This window comes from Macrobrachium rosenbergii, chromosome 12 (assembly GCF_040412425.1).
Source record: "Macrobrachium rosenbergii isolate ZJJX-2024 chromosome 12, ASM4041242v1, whole genome shotgun sequence".
Classification (NCBI taxonomy): domain Eukaryota; kingdom Metazoa; phylum Arthropoda; class Malacostraca; order Decapoda; family Palaemonidae; genus Macrobrachium; species Macrobrachium rosenbergii.
The window spans coordinates 50,929,175-50,953,003 of record NC_089752.1 but is presented as its reverse complement, the minus strand read 5'-3'; the positions used below and the strand labels follow the sequence as shown (position 1 = coordinate 50,953,003).

At 43.4% G+C, this 23,829-nt stretch overlaps 1 protein-coding gene across 1 annotated transcript in view; it reads left to right on the top strand.

Moving 5' to 3' along the window:
• LOC136843655 (transmembrane protein 181) overlaps window positions 1–23,829 on the top strand; it is a 393,597-nt gene that overhangs the window by 83,602 nt on the left and 286,166 nt on the right. The window contains exon 4 of the mRNA XM_067112206.1: window positions 17,268–17,370. Within this exon, the coding sequence (XP_066968307.1) occupies window positions 17,268–17,370 (103 nt within the window). The remainder of the gene's footprint in view (window positions 1–17,267; window positions 17,371–23,829) is intronic.

Genomic DNA, 23,829 nt, shown 5'->3' with positions numbered 1-23,829 from the left:
TCAGCCGAAAATTTCAGAAATTCTTTCATCATTTTGTCAATAAGTTTTGCACTGTTTTATATTAGCTGTTACATAAAGTTTTATATATGAAAATGTGCACAATTTCATGTAGAATACACAAAAATAACCCCATGGTTAGAAGCTTTTATCAGTTTTGAAATATTTTCATATAAACCACGATAACTGCCAAAATTTCAACCTTCGACAACTTTGACTCACCAAATGGTAAAAAGGCAATTGTAAGCTAAAACTCTTACATTCTAGTAATATTCAATCATTTACCTTCATTTTGCAACAAATTGGAAGTCTCTAGCACAATATTTCGATTTATGGTGAATTTCTGAAAAAAAATATTTTCCTTACGTCCGCTCCAGAAATTCTTTCATCACGTTGTCATAATGTTTGCATCGTTTTATATTAGTTGTTACATAATGTTTTATATATGGAAATGTGCGCAATTTCATGTAGAATACAACAGAAAATAACTCATGGTCATAGCTTTATCAGTTTGAAATATATTCATATAAAAATCACGATAACTGCCAAAATTTCAACCTTCGTCAACTTAACTCGACCGAAAATGGTAAAAAATGCAAATATGTTAAAACTCTTACATTCTAGTAATATTCAATCATGTACCTTCATTTTTCAACAAAACTGGAAGTCTCTAGCACAATATTTCGATTTATGGTGAATTTCTTAAAAAACTTTTCCTTACGTCTGCTTCGCAGTAACTCGCCTAACATCTCAGAAATTCTTTTGTCACGTTGTTGTAATGTTTGCATCGCTTTACATTAGTCGTTACATTAAACTTTTATATATGAAAATGTGCACAATTTCATGTAGAATATAACAGAAAATAGCTCATGGTTGTAGCTTTTATCAGTTTGGAAACATTTTCACATAAATCATGATAACTTCCAAAATTTCAACCTTCGGTCAACTTTAACTCGACTGAAATGGTCGAAAACGCAATTGTAAGCTAAAACGCTTGCATTCTAGTAATATTCAATCATTTACCTTCATTTTGCAATAAATTGGAAGTCTCTAGCACAATATTTCAATTTATGGTGAATTTTTGAAAAAGACATTTTCCATTTTACGCTCTGCTGCAACTCGGCGAACATCTCAGAAATTCTTTCATCAAGTTGTCGTAATGTTTGCACCGCTTTATATTAGTCGTTACATAAAGTTCAACAAACGGGAAGTCTCTAGCACAATATTTCGATTTATGGTGAATTTTTGAAAGAAACGCTTTACGTCCCCGTTCTGCATTCATGCATCATTTTGTGATAATATTTTCTCTGTGTTGCTTTGATTGTTTTACAGTTTTGTTATATACCAAGATCATCGCAGTTTAGTGTACAATACAAAGAAAAAATAATAACCCGATAGCTTTAACTGATTTGCTCACAGCGCGATTTGTATAAAATTATATATGAAAATTTTTTTTTTGCGCTGTCCTATATTTCAATATTTATATATGATAATGATATTTTTTTCATTTCTGATGGTTGCATACTAAACTTCAGGCAATGACAAAAAAAGGAGCAAAAGTGAACTCTTAATCTTAAAAACTAAGCATGCTGTGATTTTTTTAAAAACTTTTTTCCGCTCCAAACTAACTCCCGGCACGCTGTCGGCATACGGAGACGTTTTTGTAAATAGAGGCTCGGCGTTTAAGGGTTAACTTTCCTTTACCGAGTAGCGTAATAAAGTAAATATTGCGTTTGCTACCGAGCTGTTTTTTTGGTAATGAAATGCATACCTGCAAGTTTTAGGTAATCTTTGATAGGAATTAATTAAACATCTTATCACACTTTCCTCTGCAGAGAACTGAAAAGTGTAAGGGCAGAAATATATTAAGGAGAGAAATTGTGCTCTGTTTTTGGTTCCGATGGAAGTTTTGAGGATGATTTGGCAGCTGGATTCGGCTCTGAGTGCCAGTAGCGCTCACCATCTACCGAGCCCTTAGCTTTTGAGCTACCAGCTGGTGCCATTTCTCCTTGCATCCAGTTTTCCTCCCCTGCTATTAGCCCTTATATTTTATCCACTTGCTCCCTCACCTGGCTCCTTCGCTTCCTTCCCACGACATTGTCAGTCTTGTGTCAGGGTTAACAGATATTAAACTTGTAATAGCAAAGCGTTGTGCAGTGGATGAGGCAATGACTCGTCCTTCTAACGCTCCTAGACAAAGGTCCCCGTCAGACTCCCCTAAACCTGGGAGGAGGCATACTGGAAGTCCAAGGTAGATCGGTGGGGTTTACCCACAGGCCACAGGTAGTTGCTCCCTCAGTCGAACCTGCAGTACATTCCCAGGTATTGGCAGACAGCCACTGAAAAGGCATCATGATGGATGTGTAGTGGAGGAGGTGGCTATTCAGCCCATCAAATCTCCTAGACCTAAAGTCCCTGCTGTACTCCCCTAAACCTGGGAGGAGACATACTGGCAGTCCAAGGGAGTCCAAGGGGGTTTGCCCTCAGGTAGTTGTCTCCCCCCCCTCAGTCGAGCCTGTTGCTGGTCCCAGGTGTTGGCGGACAGCCAATGGAAAGGTGTCCATAGGAATGCACTTTCCAGTGCGGACTAGAGGCACTGATGGTGTTTTTTCTAGTGATTCTTGGCCACTGAAAAGGCCTGTTTCAGCTGCTGAAGTGTCCGAGCGCCCAGCAGTGTAGACTAGAGGTGCCGATGGCGCTTTTTCTAGGGATTCTCAGCCACTGAAAAGGCTCATTTCAGCTGCTGAAGTGTCTGAGCACCCAGTAGTGTGGGCTAGAGGCACTGATGACATTTTTTCTAGTGATTCTGAGCTCCCAGTAGTGTCCAGGCGCCTAGTGTCTGAGCGCCCGGTGTCGGAGCATCCACCTGTGCCTGCGCCTGTCCGTTTGGCACCAGCTGTCAGGCATCCGGCGCCACAATCCGGGCACCAGGGGCCACATCTTCAGTATTAGACTATACAACCTGCTCGCAAGTGTTTTGTCTCTCTCTTCAGTCTGTCCCATCCTTGCCTAAAAGCTACAAGGCAAGCTGACACTACTTCCCTTTTAGTGACAATTACGATCTCAAAGTCCTCTCTTGTGCTGACAAGGATTTTTGTGTCCCGATTTTGAACTTGTTGAAGAAAACTTCCACTTCTGGTGTTTTCTTCATACTCGAGAAGTCTCCCAGGGATTTGGGAGTTTGACTTTCGTTGAAAGGGGAACAAGACAAGTGTCTCTTGTCTTCCCCCCCCCCCTCTGGTGTTTCGATGGAATTAGGCCTCCTTGTCATAGCTTTTATCAAGGTTTTGAAGAAAGGATTTTTCTTGACTGATACAGGAGCACTGGCTAAGTAGTTAGAGGACTCCCAAGTGTTCACCAAGAAGCTTTGCCTTGGTTTTCTTCTTAGTCCTGTCCTGTGTGGACAAGGACAATTGAGACGGTTTTTAGAATTTTCCACTTTTCTTTGGAAGCTCAGATAGAGAGCTGTAGTGCTCCTTTACTTCTGTGAGAACCACAGAGTTGCAGTCAGCTTACATGTCCTCTTCCTCAATACAGTCTCCATCACAAGAGTCAACTTTTTGGATGTCAGTCTCAAATCTCTGAATTTTTTCGTCTTTTCCGTCTGCAAGAGAATCAGTCTACTTTCAGATGGTCCACTAATTTCTAGTTCTTTCTTACTCAGGACATTAATGGATGAGTCTGCTGGGGACTCTGTTGTCCACTTAAATGTTTTCATGTTAGACAGACTTCATAGGAGGGTTTTGCTTTCTTCCTTTAGTGTTCGTCCAGTTCTGAGATTTACGGCACAGTCAGTAAACACCATAACATTTTTTGGTTCTTCACAGCCACAGAAGATATGCATGACACTTGCCGTTCTCCATTTCTGTCAAGCAGTAAGGAGTCTAGCCTCATCTCACAGCCTTTCTGCAGTTTCGCTGTGGTCTTCATCTGTCTCCTCTTCAGTCCATCTTCCTTGGAAGACCATACTTGGGCTCCAGTCAAGAAGAGAAAGTGCCTTGATCCCTCTCAGTCCAGCGCTTCCTAGGGACACCCGTTCCTGAATGCCTGGAATCTGCTTCCGAGCTCCTGGCACCAATTCCCAAACTCTTGACATCTGTCCCAGAGCACTCGGTACTATTTAGCCAGGACTAGGCTCTCAAGCAAGTCCAGCAAGAGTCTACCCCGCAAAGATGTTGTCTTGTCCTCACGGCTGTCAAGAATCAGCAGGGTTGTCAACTAGTCTGCTTAGCTGTCCCCAAGTCTGCATGATGATATGCAGGTTCACTCCATTGCTTGCAGTCCTTAGAATCAGCTACTAGTCTGCATGACCCACAGCTCTCTTTCTCACTTTGGTTAGAGAACGAAGTTTAGGACGGAGACGAACTAGACAGTCTAGTCAGCCATCCTTCCAGTTTGGGGATCTAGGCTTCAGCCTCTACGGCATAAGTCTTCTCTTGAGTCCTTGCTCTTACAGTCGTCTTCATTTTCTGACCAAAAACATCAGTTTCCTGAATATGTCCACATATCCCAGGACAGCTGATATCCTTGTCTTCCTTCGAAGGAAAGCTCGAAAGTGTTAAACACAAGCCCAACTGGGTCGGGGAAATACAACTTGATAGCGTCGTTTTTTCCCATAGGCCCAGATTTGAGTTGGACATGCAGTGGTGGCTGTCTTAACTTGTCTTTCAGAAGGGAAGTTCCCTCTCTGAGACTAGACTTAGTCTTCTGCTCAGGGCCTTCATCTAGGTCAGGGAGCCCGCTCTAGGAACCGGGAGGTTTCCAGATCGTGTCCCTGGAAGAACGGAGCCACATCTTTGTCAGAGAGCTGAAGCGATTCGTTTTGGACTTAAGTGCTTCGCGACCCTTTTTTCACTCCTAGACTGTAGTAATTCATTTAGACAAGACCACAGTCCTAACCTTATTACATTAGCAAGGAGGCTCTCTCGCTCATGTTCTCTCCATCAAACAGCAAGAGAGCTTTTACTGTGGACAATCAATCAAGTTTTCTAGTCATTCAATTTTTTCAGTCTTAGTTCTGGGAGACAATCTGAGACTCTCAGTCAACCCTGAATCCCCTGGTCTGTCTGGTTCTGTGGTTTCTATAAGGAGGACTGACTTTGAACCTGTTTGCCACCTCAGGGAAATGCTGAACAATTTTCAGGCTCATCACAACGTTATGATGTCCCTCACAACCCCGTTCTGACCCATGATTTCCGAACCTGCCAGGGTGGTTGGTGGACTCTCCAAGACTCCTTTCTCAATCTGTATCTCTCAGTCAACCTTACCTAGAAGAGATACCACAAAGGGTGGCTTGCTCTTACTCGGATGGACTTCACACTGCTTGGAACTTGTCAGAACGTAAGGTTTTTTCAAGATGTACTACTGAGGCTTTAGCTAGATGGACGTCAACCTTCTAAACTTGTCTATCAGATTGTGAACGATTTCCATAGACTGCAGCACAGACTCCTTGTTCCTTCTTCTGAGGTATCTGTGACCCAAAGTGCAGATTGCCTCTTTTCTGAGAAGATCTAGAATCTCTTATATTCCATCATTAACGAGTCTCGAGCTATGGACTCAATAACGCAGTTTGCTCATTACCCTTGGAAGTTTAGCCATGAATGAGGACCCTTCCAAGACCTGAACCTGTTCTTTCTCCCTAAGAACTTATGGAAGAGATGTTCTTGACAGCGCTGGGAACAGGGCTTCGGGCACCTAGGAGTGTCCACCAGTTCCCAAGCCTCACCTGTCTTCCAGTTCACCTGGCGCCAGCTCATGCTCCGAGCACCTAGGAGCGCCTGCCAACTCCCGAGCAACTAGCTAACCTGGCATCTAGCTCGTTTGGCACCAATTACAGCCTGCCGCCCAGGAACGCCTACCAGCTCCTGAGCTCTAACCACGCCTGTCTTCCAGCTCGCCTGGCACCAGCTCTTGCTCCGAGTGCCTAGGAGCACTTCACCAGCTCCCAAGCACCTGGCTCACCTGGCAGTCAGCTCGGCTGGCTCCAACTACAGCTTGGAGCCAGCTCAGAGCAACTAGCACCTGGCACCAACTCCCGATCGTCTGGCTCCAACTCTCCTCTCATCCTTGGATATGTGGAGGAATAGAGAACTCTCTATCCAGTCGGAGTTTTTCAGGTATTACTAAAGCAGGATCGGTAGAGCAGAGGGCCATCCATAATCTACAGGGGATACAGTAAACCCCCCCTGTATTGGCGGGGGATGTGTGCCACACCCCTCTGTGGATAGATAAAACTTGCGAATACTTAGAACCCTTCAAAAACACATAGAACTGCCTATTTTGATAGTTCAAACTCATGAAAAAAACTAAAAATGCATATACAGTCATACCCCAGACTTACACGAGATTAGGTTCCAGAACCCCTCGCACAAGGTGAATTTTCGCATAAGTTTGGCATGGTCTCTAAAAATGCTAATAAATGCTTATTTCTAAAGTTTGAACACTAAATATGATCCTAATCATGCTGCCAAATTATTAAGTTAACTTTTAAATGAAATTAAAGTTACTGTAATTTCATTTAAAAGTTAGCTTGATACATTACCCTTAAAAAAAGAAATAAATGGTTGACATAAAAATAGAGAGTTGGAAGAGAATTTCTCTCTCTCTCTCTCTCTCTCTCTCTCTCTCTCTCTCTCTCTCTCTCTCTCTCTCTCTCTCTCTCTCTCCTTCCGACCGATCTATTTTTAGAAGCCTTTTTAATAACTTCTTTATTCTATGTCTCTTTCTCTTTGATCTGAAATGCTTTTTCATGAACAAACAAGTTTTTTTTTTATTTTGATTAATACAACTCTTAGTTATTATGCCTCTATGTTTTAGAACATATTTGCCACACTAGCACATTTACACTTGGTAGACAGTACAGGTAAAATTAGATCAGTTTAAACTATCTACTGTACAGGTAGAGATGTACAGAGAAATAGTAAGTTGTAAAAATGTGTGAGCGCTGACTATGAACGAGAGAGAGAGAGAGAGAGGTTGTCCTTAATTAAGATAGTGAAATTATTTATCAATTATTACAGAGACTGAGAGAATAACACAAGAGAGAGAGAGAGAGAGAGAGAGAGATATTGTCCTTACTTGAAATACCAAGTTAAATTATTTATGAATTATTATGGAGACAGAGAGAATAACATGAGAGAGAGAAGTTATTCTTATGTTAGATATCAAAAGATGGAAATTCAGTATTAAACTAACTTTTAAATAAAATTAAAGTTGTTGTAATTTCATTTAAAAGTTAGCTTAATACATTACCCTTAAAAAAAAATAAATGGTTAATGTAAGAAAATGAGAGTGTGTGTAGAATAGTATCTTATTTCTCTCTCCCCCCATTCCACTGATCTATTTTTAGAAGTCTTCTCAACCTCATTTTTAAAAACTTCTTTATTGTCTCCTTCTCTTTGTTCTGAAATGCTCTATGTCTTTATGTTTTAGAATGGCGCATTTACAGTTTGGAAACGGTACAGGTAAAATTAGATTAATTTAAAGACATACAGAAAAACAGTAATACGTAGGTTGGCTAACTATGAGAGAGAGAGAGAGAGAGATAGATAGATAGATAACAGTTGTCCTTACCTAAGAGAGAAATTTTTTATGAATTATTACGGACACACACACTCAGATAGATAGAGAGAATTACAAGAAACATTTGACCACTGATCAGCAACACTCCCCCTTCTTGTCATGTTAAATATTATTATTATTATTGAATCTTATTAATATTTGAAAATTAGTACTTATTATTAAGTAAAAAATTTATTTGTCATACAAAACAAATAAACATACCTGTATACATGTACCATGAAAATTCTCTCATCTCAGCAAAAGAGAGAGAGAGAGAGAGAGAAATTATTGCTTTTAATATTGAATGTTATTAATTTACACATAAAAGCTTCAGAACTTATAAATTACATAAAAAATTAAACATAAACACTTTTGCAGGGTTTCTCAGTGTTTGCAAATGTTCACGTGTCTGTGAAAAACTCGTCTATGACCATTAGTTAGGTTCCAATGAAAAATTTGTGTGTCTGTGAATTCGCTCAACTCGAATCGCACAAGTTCGGGGTATTACTGTACAGGTATTATCCTACATATGATGGGGTTAGGTTCCAAAAAACCCATTGTTTGTTGGAAAAACATATCTCGAATATAGTCTAGCCTACACTAGGGTATTCAGTACTATGTATATAAATATGGTATCCTAGCCTACACTATAAAGTATACTCTATACATACATGGTACATTATAGTAATTATTAATATTAGCTAATTCTGGAGGTTCATGTAGAGTGACTTATGATAATTTAGTACAAAGAGAAATTGAATAACAAGCAAGAATTAGCTTAGCCTACACTATGGTATATTGTATACATATACGGTAGCCTAGCCTACATTATACTGTACTCCATATTCACATATCGTATTATACAAACATCAACATAACGAATATGCATCTTTTCCATGGATCTTTAAAAATGTTATGCTTTACTTCACTATGTCCAGTAATATTGTATACTGTTTATTCTTATATTGCTTTTGTATTATAAATTGCGATCATAACCTAGCGATCAATGTTTTGATTTGGAAATCGATTACGCGGTAAGTTTATTTCACCATATTTGACTCGGTTCAGAGTGCTTTTCTTACTTCTAGTCAATGTAAATGAATCTCGAGATACTGTACTTTATTTTTATGGGGCAAGGTTATTTTTCATTATGCAAAGTGTTTTTAAGTTGAAATATAACTTAAATACATCTTATTGTGAAATTAATTTAGCTATTTTTTTCGTTAATAGATGACGTTGGCCGTTTAGGGACATGTTTGTTCTGTGTAAAAAAAAATCAAGATTCCATTCGCTCTTTCCACTTTATTTCATCATAATATGAACTTCATGTATTTATCTTTTATCGGCATGAAAACAGCAGTAATATATGTTCTTTCATGCCCAGTAGTTTTGATTAAAATACTTTCTCTCCAATTTTATTTATGGTTGAGATTCGTTCATGTTGCTGATGAACGATAATTTATAGTCATTAGCAGTTTGAACATTGTTTTCTCAGCTTCAGCTACAACTTGCAGCATAACCCTTAAACGCCGAGCCTCTATTTACAAAAGTGTCTGCCGTATGCCGGCGGGGTTTGAGAGTTAGCACCGAAGCGGAAAGAAATTTTTTTTTTTAAATCACATGCGCAAGTTTTTTAGATTAAGAGATCATTTTTGCTCATTTTTTGTCATTGCCTGAAGTTTAGTAATACAACCATCAGAAATGAAAAAAATATCATTATCACATATAAATATTGACACATATGACAGCGCGAAAAAATTTCATATATAATTGTATACAAATCACGCTGTGAGCAAAACGATTAAAAGCTAATGAGTTATTTTTTTTGTTTGTACACTAAATTGCAATGATTTTGGTCTATAACAAATTGTAAAACGATCAAAAGCAACACAGAGAAAATATTATCACAAAATGATTCCTTGAATTTTATGTAATGACGAGAACGTAAAAGTTTTTTTAAAAATTCACCATAAATCGAAATATTGTGCTAGAGACTTCCCGTTTGTTGCAAAATGAAGGTAAATGATTGAATATTACTAGAATGTAAAAGTTTTAGCTTATAATTGCAATTTTCGACCATTTCGGTCGAGTCAAAGTTGACCGTAGGTTTAAATTTTGGCACTTTTCGTGATTTATATGAAAATATTTCAAAACTGATAAAAGCTACAACCATGGGTTATTTTTTGGTGTATTCTACATGAAATTGTGCACATTTTCATATATAAAACTTTATGTAACGACTAATATAAAATGGTGCAAAAATTATGATAAAGTGACTAAAGAAATTCTGAGATTTTCAGCAGAGTTAGAGCGCGCGGACGTAAGGAAAAAGTTTTTTTCAAAAATTCACTATAAATAGAAATATTGTGCTAAAGACTTGTCGTTTGTTGCAAAATGAAGGTAAATGATTGAATATTACTACAATGTAAGATTTTAGCTTACAATTGCATTTTTACTATTTCGGTCGAGTCCAAAGTTGACCTGAAGGTTGAAATTTTGGCATATTGTGATTTATATGAAAATATATTCAAAACTGATAAAAGCTACAACCATGAGTTATTTTTGTTTTATTCTTGATATGAAATTGCACACATTTTCATATATAAAACTCTATGTAAAGACTAATATAAACGGTGCAAAAATTACGACAAAGTGCCTAAAGAATTTCTGAGATTTTCAGCAGAGTTAGCTGATGCTTTCTTTTGGGATAAGAAAGAAAGTTTTTACGCAGCTGGGTCATGCTTGTAAACAAAATAACAGCATGATCCGTGAACTCCAGCATTAGCTCAAGGCATGATTTAAAATTTTTCACAAACGAGAATATAAGTATTTTTCATGAATATTTTAAAAACTATGTAGGTTTATATTTTATTTCAACTCGATACCGACAGACAACTTTGGGTTGTTTTTTACGTCCAGTCGGCATTAAATTTAAATTTAACAGTATGTTTCCTGCTGATCTTTTATCCAAAGCAAATAACATATAAATGTAAAATATATCAGTCCTGTTCTACTTAATGTCATTTTGTAACATAACTATTGTAATTATTTAATACCATATGATGGTTTTAAATATTCACCATAAACAGCTGTTGTTATCTGATTTGGTTATAAGCAAAACAATAGTTTCTCATTTGGTTGTTTATGGCTGTACTCATTTATGGAAGAGTATAATGTTACTAACAATACTTTTATCATTCTCTTTTACTTTTTTAACTAGAAGATGGGATAAAGAGATGGAGGAAAAGAAGTTGGTCAATTGTAATTTGGTCTCTCTCACTGCTTGATTGTACGCTGCTGCCTGCGCCCGCGCAAAATTTAAAAATATTTGTCCCGACACGATATACAAACCGTTGGTCCTTTACATTAGGAATTACTTTCATTGGAGCTGGAAACGGCTGTTGAACTTTCGAACAAGGTGATTAGGCAGTTAACTACCATCTAGGAGGCAGGAGTACCGCCTGCCCGGATGTAAACATTCTAGTTTGCTTTCGGCCGTTGTGCGCTGCAAACGTGCTTTCTCGCTCTCTGCCCTAACCACCTTTGAGCTGTTTTTCCTGGTGGGATCTTTCTTGTTTTTTCTTGCTGTTAGCAACATGATTGTTGACAAACCCTGTAAGCCCGCCTTCCCTGAGCGTGTATGTCCTGAGGTGGGAGGGAAGAAGTGTAATACTTCTCATTCAAGCATAGATATGAACCCACACTCCCTTTGCCCCACCAGCAGAGGACGTGTGTTCTCGAGCTCAACCTTGTACTGAGTGTTGTTCCTGGTCTATTTTTTAGTGGGCAAAGTTTGAGAGAGACAGTACCGAAAGCCAGCCAAGGTGTCGTCTGAGTTATACTGAACTCATCTTGGTGGCTGACCTGTTGGGGTCATTTCTTCCTCCTGGCAAGCTTCCCCTTCTTGCTGCCTCTCCCTTGGGTGAGGACTCCCCCTCCCCTTCCTCATTCATTTCGAATAATGATAGAAGGCCGCTGGGAAGTAAGGATCAGGACATCTTCTCTGGGGCCTCTCCTCGCTCTGGTGGTGAATTCTTTCCCCCGGAGCGAGTAGAGGCTTCCGTTTTTGGCCCAACCTCTTCTAAGACTGGTGCTGTGTCGGATGCTCAACAGAGTCAAGTCACTCCGTGTGCTCAAGTCTCCAAGGAGTCTGAAGCATCCTGAACTGGTGCTGGAGGGAACTCTCACCGGCCCAGTTCAGGCACAGGGCAAGAGAAAGAGCCGAGACATGCAGGTGTCCTGGCACTACCACCAGTGCTCAGCCAGGTTCCCAACCTGGTGTCTCAGTCCCGAGGGTCCGAACACACCGGAGGGACAGAGAGGAGGTCCCCTCTCCGGTCTTCTAGCAAGGTTTCGGCCTCGAAGAAGACTGGGGCATGTCAAGAGGACAGCGGAAGTCTCGCCAGCCAGTTGCACGATCGGACTGGCTCGGCTTACATGAACCTCTCCGCGGACAACACTTTTCCAAGGTGTAGACGCTCTCCTGGGCCTGAAATTGCAGTTAATTTAGTTTGATTTAAAAGTTAACTTAATGGTTCTGCCGGCAGGACTGGTGGGAGTGCCTGATCCTCCTCACCTGTCCCCTCAGCCTCCTGGTGTTTTACCAGGAGGCACAAGACAGACAGGGGAAACTCTGAAGAGTCCACTGGGTTCAGCCTCGAGGGGTTCTTCCTGTGGCCTCAGTCCTTCGATATGACCCGGCCATTTATTTGAAAAAAAATTCATGATGGATCTAAGGGGTATGCCAAGGTTCTCCCTCCTGCTGGGAGAGTAGATCGGGTGGACAGCACCCTGGAAGGACATGAGGGTCCTCCCTCAGGATGTGGACACCCCCGAAATACAGAGGACCTTTTCTGAGAACATTGTGCTGATTTGTCAGCACAGTGATTTGGGGAAGTGCCACGGCCTCTTCTGTGGATTGTCCTCAAAATCATTTGGGGCCCTAAGAAGGAACCAAAAGGTTTCATGAATGAGCTGCAGTGGTCCTCAAGCTTGCTGAGGGGATGCTCAACCAGGTGAACCATCTGTGTCTGGAGGCGTGGGCTTGGCCGAACTGCTCGGACCAAGCTCCTTCCTCCTGTGCCTTGAAGACAAAACAGCGATTTTACACACCCTCCTTGGGGGTCTGCTTCTTGAGCAGGCAGGTTGACCTGGACCTGGTTTGTCAATAGGCCCAGACAGTTGCTGCAGCACCTGTTTTGGAAGGGATCTTCAGCCTTCCAATCGAGGCAGTGAGCCTGGGTGACAGCCATGGCAGCCCTCCAGGCAGTCTCCTGTGGATCTGTGGTCATTCACAGCATTGAAGGTGGCTGTTCGCCTCAAGGTGCTTATTGTCCCTGGAGAAGAAACTGCCTTCAGGAGACTGCCTGCCAGTCGAAGGTGGGAGCAGCCATCTCCATATTGTAACCAGGACAGCAAACCTGGTGTTGAAGACAGATGCTGTCCTGACTGGAATCACTGGTCTGTCAGGACCCCAAGTCAGCATTGGCCCTTAGGAACGGACCGTTGTTGGTTCTAGCTCTCTCTTCCATAGAGAGTTGGTGGCTGCTGCAGTGGATAAGCGTCAGGCTGAAGGCAGCAAATGCCCTGTCCATCAGGCAGTGGCTGAAACCTCCTGGTCTTTGCGTACCACTGCAGCTCAGTCTTCTGGTCAGGCTAGCACTCCTCGTCCCCTAAGAAGTCCCAGACTACGGATTAACCTTAAAACACCCTGCCTTCTTCCTCTACAGAAAGGGTGCATTAGTCGTGCTCCTTTCAGCTGGCTCCAGTCTGGAAAAAAGGGGGCAAGGGAAGAAGAAGAGTCCATTGTAGGGGCAAGCAAAACCTCCAAACTGCTTGCAAAAAGGGAGGGGGATGCCTCTATTATAGCCATTGGGCAACATGGCAGTTAAAGTTAAGAACCTACCTTAGTTTTACCAGACCATTGAGCTGATTGGCAGCTCTCCCTAGTAGCTGCCAGTGACACTGATTTTAAGCTGAGAACCTGGTAGTGGATGGCCTACGGGAGGAGTAAATTCTCCAGTTCGAATCTCACCACCCTCACCAACTCTCTGGTCCATCAAGATCACCATTCCTGGTTTGCCCAAAGGATCTCACAAAAAGGCAAGAAGAAATTCTAGCCATGCTGAGCAAGGGTGCTGTGGAAGTCAGTGTCAGATGCCAGTCCCCAGTGGAACTTTCCATACTGGAGCCATGTCCTTCTCATCGAGAAAGCCTTTTCGTAGTTGGAGACTGGTCAGACCTTAAGGTTGAACCGCATTGTTTGCCAGACTTGGTCCACGATGGAAACAGCACGCTATGGGAAATGTCATCAGGGAGCAAACAACTTCATGCTTACGGTAGACTTGAAGGATGCAGAAGACAAGCACCCATCCATCTGTCCTCCCAACAAGAACACCAGTCTGCATCCTTTTGGAGATGGTGTTCCAATTCAGGCACTGTTTCAGGCTCTCAGTCCTCCCCAGTTGTTCAGTGTTCACCCTTGTGTCAGCTTGGGTCCATTCATGGGATATGTCTATTGGAGGTATCTCTGATGATTGGCGATCCTGAAAAACTCCCGGTCCCAGTTGCTTCAGTTTTGACATCTTGGGATTGTAGAAATCTTGAGAATTCTGATCTCACTAAAGGAGAGGATAAAGTACCTGGGCATACTGATAGATACAGTAGCAGCAAGAGTTTTCCCCTTGGACTCTCATATCAGCAGGTTCAGGAAGGCAGCACAGCTGTTCCTGTCTCGACAGGAGCAGCCGACTCGGCAGTGGCAAGTTGTCATCGGTCACCTGTCATCGTTGGAGAAGCTGGTCCCTCATGGGCGATTTCACCCTCGTTCCTTTCAGTGGAGGCTGAAGGAGTACTGGTCCCAGTCTCAAGATCCTCAATCCTTTCTCGTTCCTTTATCGGAGGAGGTGAAAGAGGATCTGGACTGGTGGCTGGACGACAGGAACCTCTTATTAGGAGTATGCCTGCACACTCCCCCTCCGGACATGCTTCTGTTCTCAGATTCTTCGACTAAGGGATGGGGCGCACATTTGGAGTTGCTGACTTCGGGAGTGTGGAACTGAGACTACAAGCACCTTCACATGAACAGCCTGGAACTCAAGGTGGCCTTCCTGGCCCTCTAAGAGTTCCAGGATCAAATGATGGGACACTCTGTGGTGTTGATGAGCGACAGCACCACGGTGGTGGCATTTGTCAACAAGCAAGGGGGTCTCATATCCCTTCCACTTCACCAGTTGACGATGCAGGTGCATGATTGGGCGGTGGCTCACTTGGTGGAGCTGTCAGCCAGATACATTCCAGGCAAGAGGGATGTAGTGGCAGACGAGCTCAGCTGCCAGAATCAAGTGATGGGGACGGGGTGGTCCCTTCACTTGGATATCACAGAGAGGTTGTTCGATCTGTGCAGCGTCCATTCATAGATCTGTTCGCCACCCGGCACAACAGAAAACTTCAAGTCTTCTGTTCTTTTGTGCCGGATCCATGGGGTGCTGCAGAGGACGCTTTTTGCCACCCATGGGACAGCCTTGACATGTACAACTTCCCTCTGTTTTGTCTGATTTGCAGGGTAATCAGCCAAGTGTTGATCACCCCGAATCTCAGGATGATTCTGGTGGCTGCCATTTGGTATCCCGACCTGCTAACTCTGTTCTCCGAGGCACCGAAAGAGATTCCTCTCTGGCCCAACCTTCTGTGTCAAGCCCACGTGGAGTGGTACCACCAGGCAATGCAATCCCTGTGTCTTCATGGCTGGTCGATATCGCAGACAGTCCTCTGCAGCGGTATACCAGGGAAAGTGGGCTGTCTTCTGTGGTTGGTGTCGTAGACAGGGTCTCTCTCCAGTCGGAGCTACTATTCAGCAGGTTACAGACTTCCTTATCTTCCTTTGCCAAGAGAAGCTTCTCTCCATTTCAGCCGTGAAAGGCTATAGGGTATTGGAGTTTCACTACTGATGAAAAGCTTCAAAAGGTCTTGCCCACCCAGGGACCTCAGGCCCCCTGCGTGGGATGTGACTCTCGTTTTGAGGAGCCTGACTCATGAACCATATGAGCCTCTACAAGAGTCATCTGACAGGGATCTGATCCTCAAGACCATCTTCCTGCTTGTCCTAGCATCAGCAAAAAGAATGGGACAACTGCATAGACTTTCCTTCGATGTTAAGTACGCGAGGGGATGTGGATCAGTTACACTCGATTTCATCCCGGATTTCGTAGTGAAGATTCAGAATCCATCGGTCCCTGATGCCAGGTTCGAGTCCTTCACAATCCCCTCCCAAGAGAACTTTGTTGGCATTGAATCCAATGATGAGATGCTACTTTGTCCTGTTAGAGTGAGATGCATTATCTTAAGAGGCTGCTGTATCTCCCTTAGCCTGAGTGTTGACAACTCTTCTTTATCACTGGCTCTTCCAAGAAAGAAGTGTCCGAGAACAAGATTTCTTTCTGGCTTCGTGAGACAATAAGGAGAGCATACTCTGCTGCTGGCACAGACGACACCGGTACCTTCCGCCCAAGAGCTTACAAAGTCAGGGGCATTGGTCCAACCCATGCATTCCAGAAGAATCTGTCAGTTCGTCAGGTATTGAAAGCAGGGGTGTGGTCTCAACAGACCGCTTTCACCTCATTCTACCTTCGGGACATTACTGACAAGTCCTTGGATACTTTCCTTGGGACCTGTGGTGGCTGCTCAAAAAGTTGTGTAGCTTACCCGGCTCCTCTAACAGGACAGGGTTGCATCTCACCTAAGATGTTTTGTTGTGGATGTGAGAATGGCTGTGGAATTGACTGGCCTCTCCTTCTCCTTCCTTCTCATCCTTCCCCTCATCCTTTGGGCAGAGAGTGTACTCGAGGCATTACATGTTGGATCTGGCAGGTCGATGCAGATAAGCCTATACATCGAGCTTCCGTTCTATTTTTCCTTCCAGAATTATAGAAGCAGACCCCTCCTTCCTCTAGCAAGAGGAGGAAGGAGACCCTGACAATAAGACAAACCTGATACTTGTATTTGCCGTACTATCTCCGACTTTTAAGGTTCAGCCTAGCCTATTTTTGTATGAGGTTATGTTTTCCTCCCTCATGTGAAAAAGGCCCAGAAGTCTGACAATTGATCATGCATTCCTATACCCCTATCAAAATGTCCAAAGGACCATTTCCTTCCTTGCTCTATCAGACCAGGAAAAGAAAAAAAGGTGTACCAGAACTCCAGTCAGTTCAAGAGACTCACTCAGATTCCTCCCTCCAACCAGTGAGTCTTCTAATGTAAAGGACCATGGTTTGTGTTTTGTAGGAACAAATCAAGTTTTTAAAGTAAGTTGTATTTTTCCTAACTACAAAACCTGAGGTCCTTCTATTACATTTTATCCCCATATCATGTCACCCCTCAATCTGATACTTGGACCAAAAGGCAAATTGAATGTTTAGATCTGGGCAGGTGGGACTCCCCCTACCATGGTAGTTAACTGCCTAACCACCTTGTTTGAAAGTTCAATGGCCATTTCAGCCTGCTTAAGTAATTCCTAATTTAAAGGACTGCAGGTTTGTATAGCTAGGAAAAATACAATTTACTTTAAAAAATTGTGATTTTATGTAATTATGTAGGCCCTTTAGTTGTAGCTACAAAAAATTCCTTTAGTCTGTCTTCAAATATTTCTGACAAGTATTACCAGGAAGTATTAACTTAATAAAAAGCTTTACATATGTCTTAATTATTTACAGAACAGTCCTTTACCCGAGAATTCCATCTGAGTGTGTCAATAGAAGGCCTAACAAGAGAGCATAAAACTGAATCTGTTCTTTCAGTAGATAAACCTCATAATCGGTATGTACACTTTTATTCTTAAACATTCTTATTATTTCTGCTTACTCATTTAAAATTTTTTTTTTTTTTTTTTATCAACTAACATTGTTTAGCAATTTTCATATTTAAATTAGTTATACAAGTTTATTTTACATTTAGAGTCGACTTAATTGGGGATCCGATTCAGCACCCTGCTGTTATTGATTTCAGATAACCATAGGTTGATTTTTGCCATGTAACAGTTTTCAAGACCAAGTTCAAAGGAAGGTTCTTTGAACTAAAATTGCATGAAAAAGCAAACTGCAATTGCCATTAACTTGATGCCTGTTCTTTCACGTTAATGCTGCGCATTTAGTGAACAATTGTGGTTTTTAACTTGATGCAACATCAGTTAGTGAATAAATCTGTCATTAAATCCTTAGATCATCTAGAAAGATATCCAAGATAATCATCCATGAATTGAGGTACCACAAGTGTGAAGCTTGTTTAGTTTGACAAAAATCACTACTGTAGAATATTTAAGGTCATTAGTGTAAACTACCCCTGTATTTTTATGTTCCCAAAATCAGTAATCTTCCATTAGTACCTATTAGTCATGTGCAAGGGTTTTCAGTTATAAATTTGTGTTACATGCCTTTGAACTTGACATGTTCTCCCAGTAGTCACATTAAACATTCAGAGTACTGTTTTAGATTCATAAATCATTACCATACACAACAGAAAACTTTATATATGTAGATTTCCTGTTCACAAAACTATATATATATTCTATATAAAAATTAGCCCCTATTTATATCATTTCCCATATATATATAGAAAATAAGGGATTTTGACAAAGGAAAAATCTATTTCTGAGAAGGTCCCGTGTCACCCGGTGAAATTCCATTACAGCACGAATTTCTAGGTATAACATTACTAGATATACCAGAAAAAGAGCTTTCAGGAAAGCTGGGGTTACTACCCCAGTCGAGCGTCTTCTAGGGAAGACGCCGGTATATGAAGGGTGAGTGAAATACCACTACCACGGAGTCTTACCGAAAGATTTCTCCCCTATCAAAAAAACCCCGGAACAGAGCGGTGAGCCGTTACAGCCCCTACACCCAAACACCCAGGACGGCGACACACAGCGCCACCTACCTCATTCCATGCTAGCACTAACCCCAGACTTGGCATGTGCAAGTGAGGGGGGAGAGTACTAGGTGAGTCAGGGAGGGTCACTGGGTGACACGGGACCTTCCTCAGAAATAGATTTTCCTTTGTCAAAATCCCTTTTCTGAGTCCAGTCCCGTGTCAGCCGGTGAAATAGTGATAGAGAATCATGCCAAGGCTGCAACTACCAGGAAAAGAAAGGGGGTAATCTGAAGAAAAAAGTTTTACCAAAAATAATTTTAATCAGGGAATCTCTTTACATGTAGCAAGAATACTAAACTAAGTTATATTAAGGCACATCAAAAACTTAATACTATGAAACAAGGGAAGTCCCCGGCATGACGGAGAAGAAGCCCCAAAAATACTTAATATTACTAAGCATATTGAAACATGAAATTTGCATAGAAAATAACATATACAATCTTAAAACTACACACGTAAACTTAAAGCTAAACACGTAAGAGACAAAATCAATGAAAATTAATATATACAGAACATATACACATATCTGGGGTACATGGAGCAAAAAAAAACCGTCCAGTACCCACAAAGAAAACACAATCATAACATGTCAAATTACAGTTTCCACTCAACAGAGACAAGATACATCAATATGAGGCCAGGCAGTGAGGCATGATCAACCAGGAGGATAAGCAGAGAAGTAAACAGGCAGGCGGGCGGGGGAAAGGAAAGGATATGATATGATTAATTAAGGTGGGAGATGACACTTCCACAGCTATGATATAGAAAATTTCAGGGCTTGGCGATTTTAAATAGTGGCGTTTAAACACTAGGTGATTTCAACCCGTAAATTTAGAGAGTTCTGAGAAGTCCATATTATGAAAGTAATTAATGGAAGTAGCAACTGCTCGAATATCATGAACCTTAGGAACTGAATCTGTGTTGGCCTGTTTAATAAAAATACAAAATCTTACAGTCTTATAGCATTTAGTGAAAGAGTACCACCTTTCTCCCTGATAAAAGAGGACCCGACTTACTCTGTGGAGTTCTTAAAAGGTAAGATTTAAGTGTATAAACTGGACATAAAGACTGGTCTTGAGGAAGGGGCACCACCTTCCAAGGAGACCATCTGTCTTGTGGGTCTTCGTTCTTGCCAAAAATCTAGGTCAGGAAGGAGGACCTCTCTCCAGACGGGAGAAGTTCACAAAATATCACCTCTAGTGAGCCGATGGCTCTGAGATTCTGGCACCCAAGCCAAGCTAATCAGAAATAAAGTCTTCCTTAACAGATCCTGATAAGAGCAATGAAAGTTGTCCATCTCTGATGCTAACTTGGAGGACGTCATTGAGAAACCACGTAACAGAATGTAGGCGTGATACGGGTCTCAGGCGAGCGCATGCTCTGGGGGATAGATGAAAATAGGAATCTGTAAGGTCAATTTTAAAGTCAGATAGAAATACTTTCTTCAATGCTGACTTGACTGTGGTAATAGTGGCCGGAGCAAGGCCTTTCTCAAACAATGATCTAAAGAAGGAAACTCTAAATTAGCTGTCATGATTTTGGCTTCAGATGCTTTTAGGAAGGAGGCTAATTTTTTGACTGCTGAGTCATACTGTCTAAGAGTAGAATCTCTTTATCTGATTCTAAAAACAGAGTGTTGACAGGGTCAATGTTTGCTCCTTTTGGGCTGCTGAACTTTATAAAGTCCATAAAACTAGGGCATTCTGAATTCTTGAGGAAGCTGACACAGTCTTGGTTTGTACTGTCTGGGTCAGAATGGGCTTGGGAATCAAGACTCCAAAATCCCAGTTCCTGAAGAAGAGGGAACCAATTGCTCTTCGGCCAATAGGGGCTACTAGGGCTGGTTGACCTTTGAATGTCCTGAGTTTGTGTAATACTTTCAGCAGTAAATTTATTGGAGGAACAGATAAATTTTCTCCCAACTGTTCCAATCTACTGTCATTGCGTCTGTATGCGACGCCTGAGGTCCAGGTTGGGGGCCACATAACAGGGAGCTTGAAGTTGCTCTCCGTTGCGAACAGATCCACTTGGAGACCCGAACCTGGCGGCAAATCCATTTGAAAGATTCCCATCAGGGACCACTCCGTCTCCAACGGAGTAGCTCCTGGACAGGGAATCTGCCACCACGTTCGCACCCCCGCTAGGTGGGTGGCTGACAGGTGCCAGCCGTGCTTGTTCGCCAGGGAGAAGATAGCAACCATTACTTGGTTTACTCGACCTGATTTGGAGCCGCCCCTGTTGATGCAATGAACTACCACTGCGCTGTCCAATACCAGCCTGATATGAACCGGTTGGGGGCGGATTTTCTTCAGAGTTAGAAAGACCGCCATAGCTTCCAGGGTGTTTATATGGAACTGCTGAAACATTGGACCACGTTCCTTGTACTTTTGTTTTGGTGAATATCCCCCAGCCGCTTAGGAAGCGTCTGTGTGAACAACTAGTGCCGGAGGGGGAAATTGAAGGAACTGTTTGGACAGGCCTCTGACTGTGGTCCAAGGCCGCAGTCTTGTCTTTAAGATTCGAGGGATAGAGGAGACCTTGTCTCTGAGCTTTGACATTGGCTCGACTCCGCCACACTCTGTTTATGTCTTTAGTTTCGCTTTTAAGAGCAGGTCCGTCACTGAGGCAAATTGAAGAGACCCAAGGACTCTTTCTTGGGATCGGCGGGATGCTGATTGATTTTTGAGAAATTTCCTGGTGAGAGATGCTATCTCTTTCCTCTTGGGAGGCGGGAGAGATAACGTGTGAGAGGACAGATCCCACTGGAGACCCAGCCACTGAAACGGGACTCGGAGTCAGGCGGGACTTCTCCTGTTCAGCCGAAAACCTAGCGACTCCAGGAAGTTGATGACTATGGACGTGGCCTTCTGACACTCCAGAACTGTTGGTGCCCAAATTATCCAATCGTCTAGGCACGCTGCTGGGGATATCCTCGGGACCGAGTTGTTGAACTACCGTGTCCGCCAGCTTGCGAATACCCTGGGCGCAATGTTCAGACCGGAAGGGCATGACCCTGAAGGAGTAGGCCTGATTCCGAGTCTGAAACCGAGGAACTGAGAGAAGTTCCGGCGCAATCGGACGTGATAATAAGCGTCTGAAAGATCGATAGAGGTGGTGAGGCTCCACGCGGGAAGTAGAGTCCGCACCTGAGCTACCGTAAGTATGCGAAATTTGTCGATTTATGTAGAGATTTAGACTCGACAGATCCAGGATCACTCTTTGCTGCTCGGAGTCTTTTTTGGGAACAGTGAATAACCTGCCTTGAAACTTGAGGTGCCTTACTTTCTTTATTGCTTGTTTGTTGAGCAATTCTGTCACGTAATCCTTTGTAGGATTGATGTGGGTGGCTGGTAAAACCTGGTTAGAGGAGGAGGTTCTTGATCAGCTCCATCCTAGTCCTTTGGACACAATGCTGTGTGCCCAAGGGCTGAAGGTCCATTGGTCCCTGAATCAACACAGGCGACCACCTACCTGTATTCTCTCAGTGGGAGGGGAGCGGGTTTATTCCCTCTACCACGCCCAGGCCTTCCCCTTGGGGTGGTGTTGGCTTTCCTCTATGAGGGGCTCCCTGCCTCTTCCCCTTGCATTCATTAAGGCCAGGAAAGTATCCACGGCCTTCATAGGTGGGGTTGTACGCTGGTGAAGCAACATACCGAGCGTGCAGGGAAATGAGCTGGTTGGACCAGCACATATTGTTGGGGTGAGCCTTGAGGTGGAAGGCTGTGCCACTGCCGAGACCGGGGCGGCTTGGACTACCGCCTGGTGGTGGGGCCTCTTATGCCTCCTGAAACGTTTGTCTCCTCCCTCGTCTGGGGCCGCCAGATTCTGGGGTCTTGCGCTTGTAGGCAGAAATGCCCCAGCGAGCGCAGACTTTGGTTGGCCCTTGTAACCTCAGCCATAACATTTGTGACCTCCTTCTTCTGGGAAGAGGTTAGCCCCCAGATCGAGCTTTAACGAGCTTGTTAGGCTCGTGGGGATAGTGGCATCGGGCAAATGTGAATTCTTGCATTTCAGTCTGGCCATGATGAATTCAAAAGGTCAGACTGAAGCCAGCTAGCAGGGACTTAGCCAAGACCTGAAAAAATGGCTCGTCGGCGCAGGAGGCCCGCCGTGGCTTCCGAAGGGCATCGGAGTTCAAGGACCGCTAACTTAGTCCGGCATCAAACTCAGCCTTAGCAAAGATTTCCGGCAGCAGGGGAGCTGCTCACTGAACTGTGAGTGGAAGCGCAAAAGGGGTCAGCTTCCCGACAGTGAAGGTGGGCCGAGGCGTCCGTCCAGAACTCATCACTTCCTCAAATACCGGGAAGTGGGGTCTATCCCTCAGCTGCGGTAATGGAATACTCAAAGCACGGGCTGTATGAGCGACTTTGTCAAGCAGGGGTGGGTGTTGTCTCCCAGGCGAACATGGTGAAGTTGCCCTTGAAAGGTGTCAACCGTATTTTCTGCCTGCCACTCCGTCAGAGTGCGCAGAGTCGACTGAGCTTGGTCCCTAGGGACGATCCAGTCTCCTAGGAACCTTATCCGACGCACTCCATGCTTCCTCTGTTAGCCTCACGAAGCCTGGGTAAGGGCAAGAGATCGGGGGAAGAACTCCAATTCCTCCAACCGTCTCGTGCAAGACCTTCAACCCGTGAGTTTGCCATCATGTTGGATGGCCCGGAGGGCGAACGCCAAGGGTTCCGACATCGAGCGGCGGAGGTCCGCACAGTGTCGGGGATGACGCACTGGGGTTCGGCTGGGGTGGCGAAGCCATTTCCATGATATATATTATCATGACTGGCCAACTTTTCCGAGATTTTTGTAAATCTCGTATCAAATCCTCCGTGAACTTCCTGAAAAAGTTGGTTAGCAAAGGCCTCTGCAAAGCAGGCTGGCGAGGAGGCTTGGTTTTGCAGCCCTCTTACCGCGCCTTTGCCGGAGGAAACAGACTTGCTCCGGAGGCTACAGGTGCTGAGACCTTAGCCTTCGACGGGGAAAGGGCAGTGCCTTCTTGGAAGATGAGGACTTGAAGCCCTTCGCCTTCCATGAAGTCTTCAACTTCAACTTGGGGATAGCAGATGGAGCTCTATCACCTGAGGAAAGACTTCACAAAACCTGAAAAGAAGAAACAGATGAAACTGGGGAGTCAAATAATGGGGGCCCCGCCCAACAACCTCACCTACCTACTTCTTACCACCTGGTCCTGCTCATGTTCATAGGTTCCAGGTCTAAGTCTAAAAGCGGCGTCCTCCGAAACCTCGGCGTAGAGAATATCCGCTTGGGGTGGCTGGGTCTCATCCTGGATCTGCTGGATGATAGGGGTGGCAGATCTTCTGGCACTGCGGCCCCACCAATGCGCGGGGTAAAGCA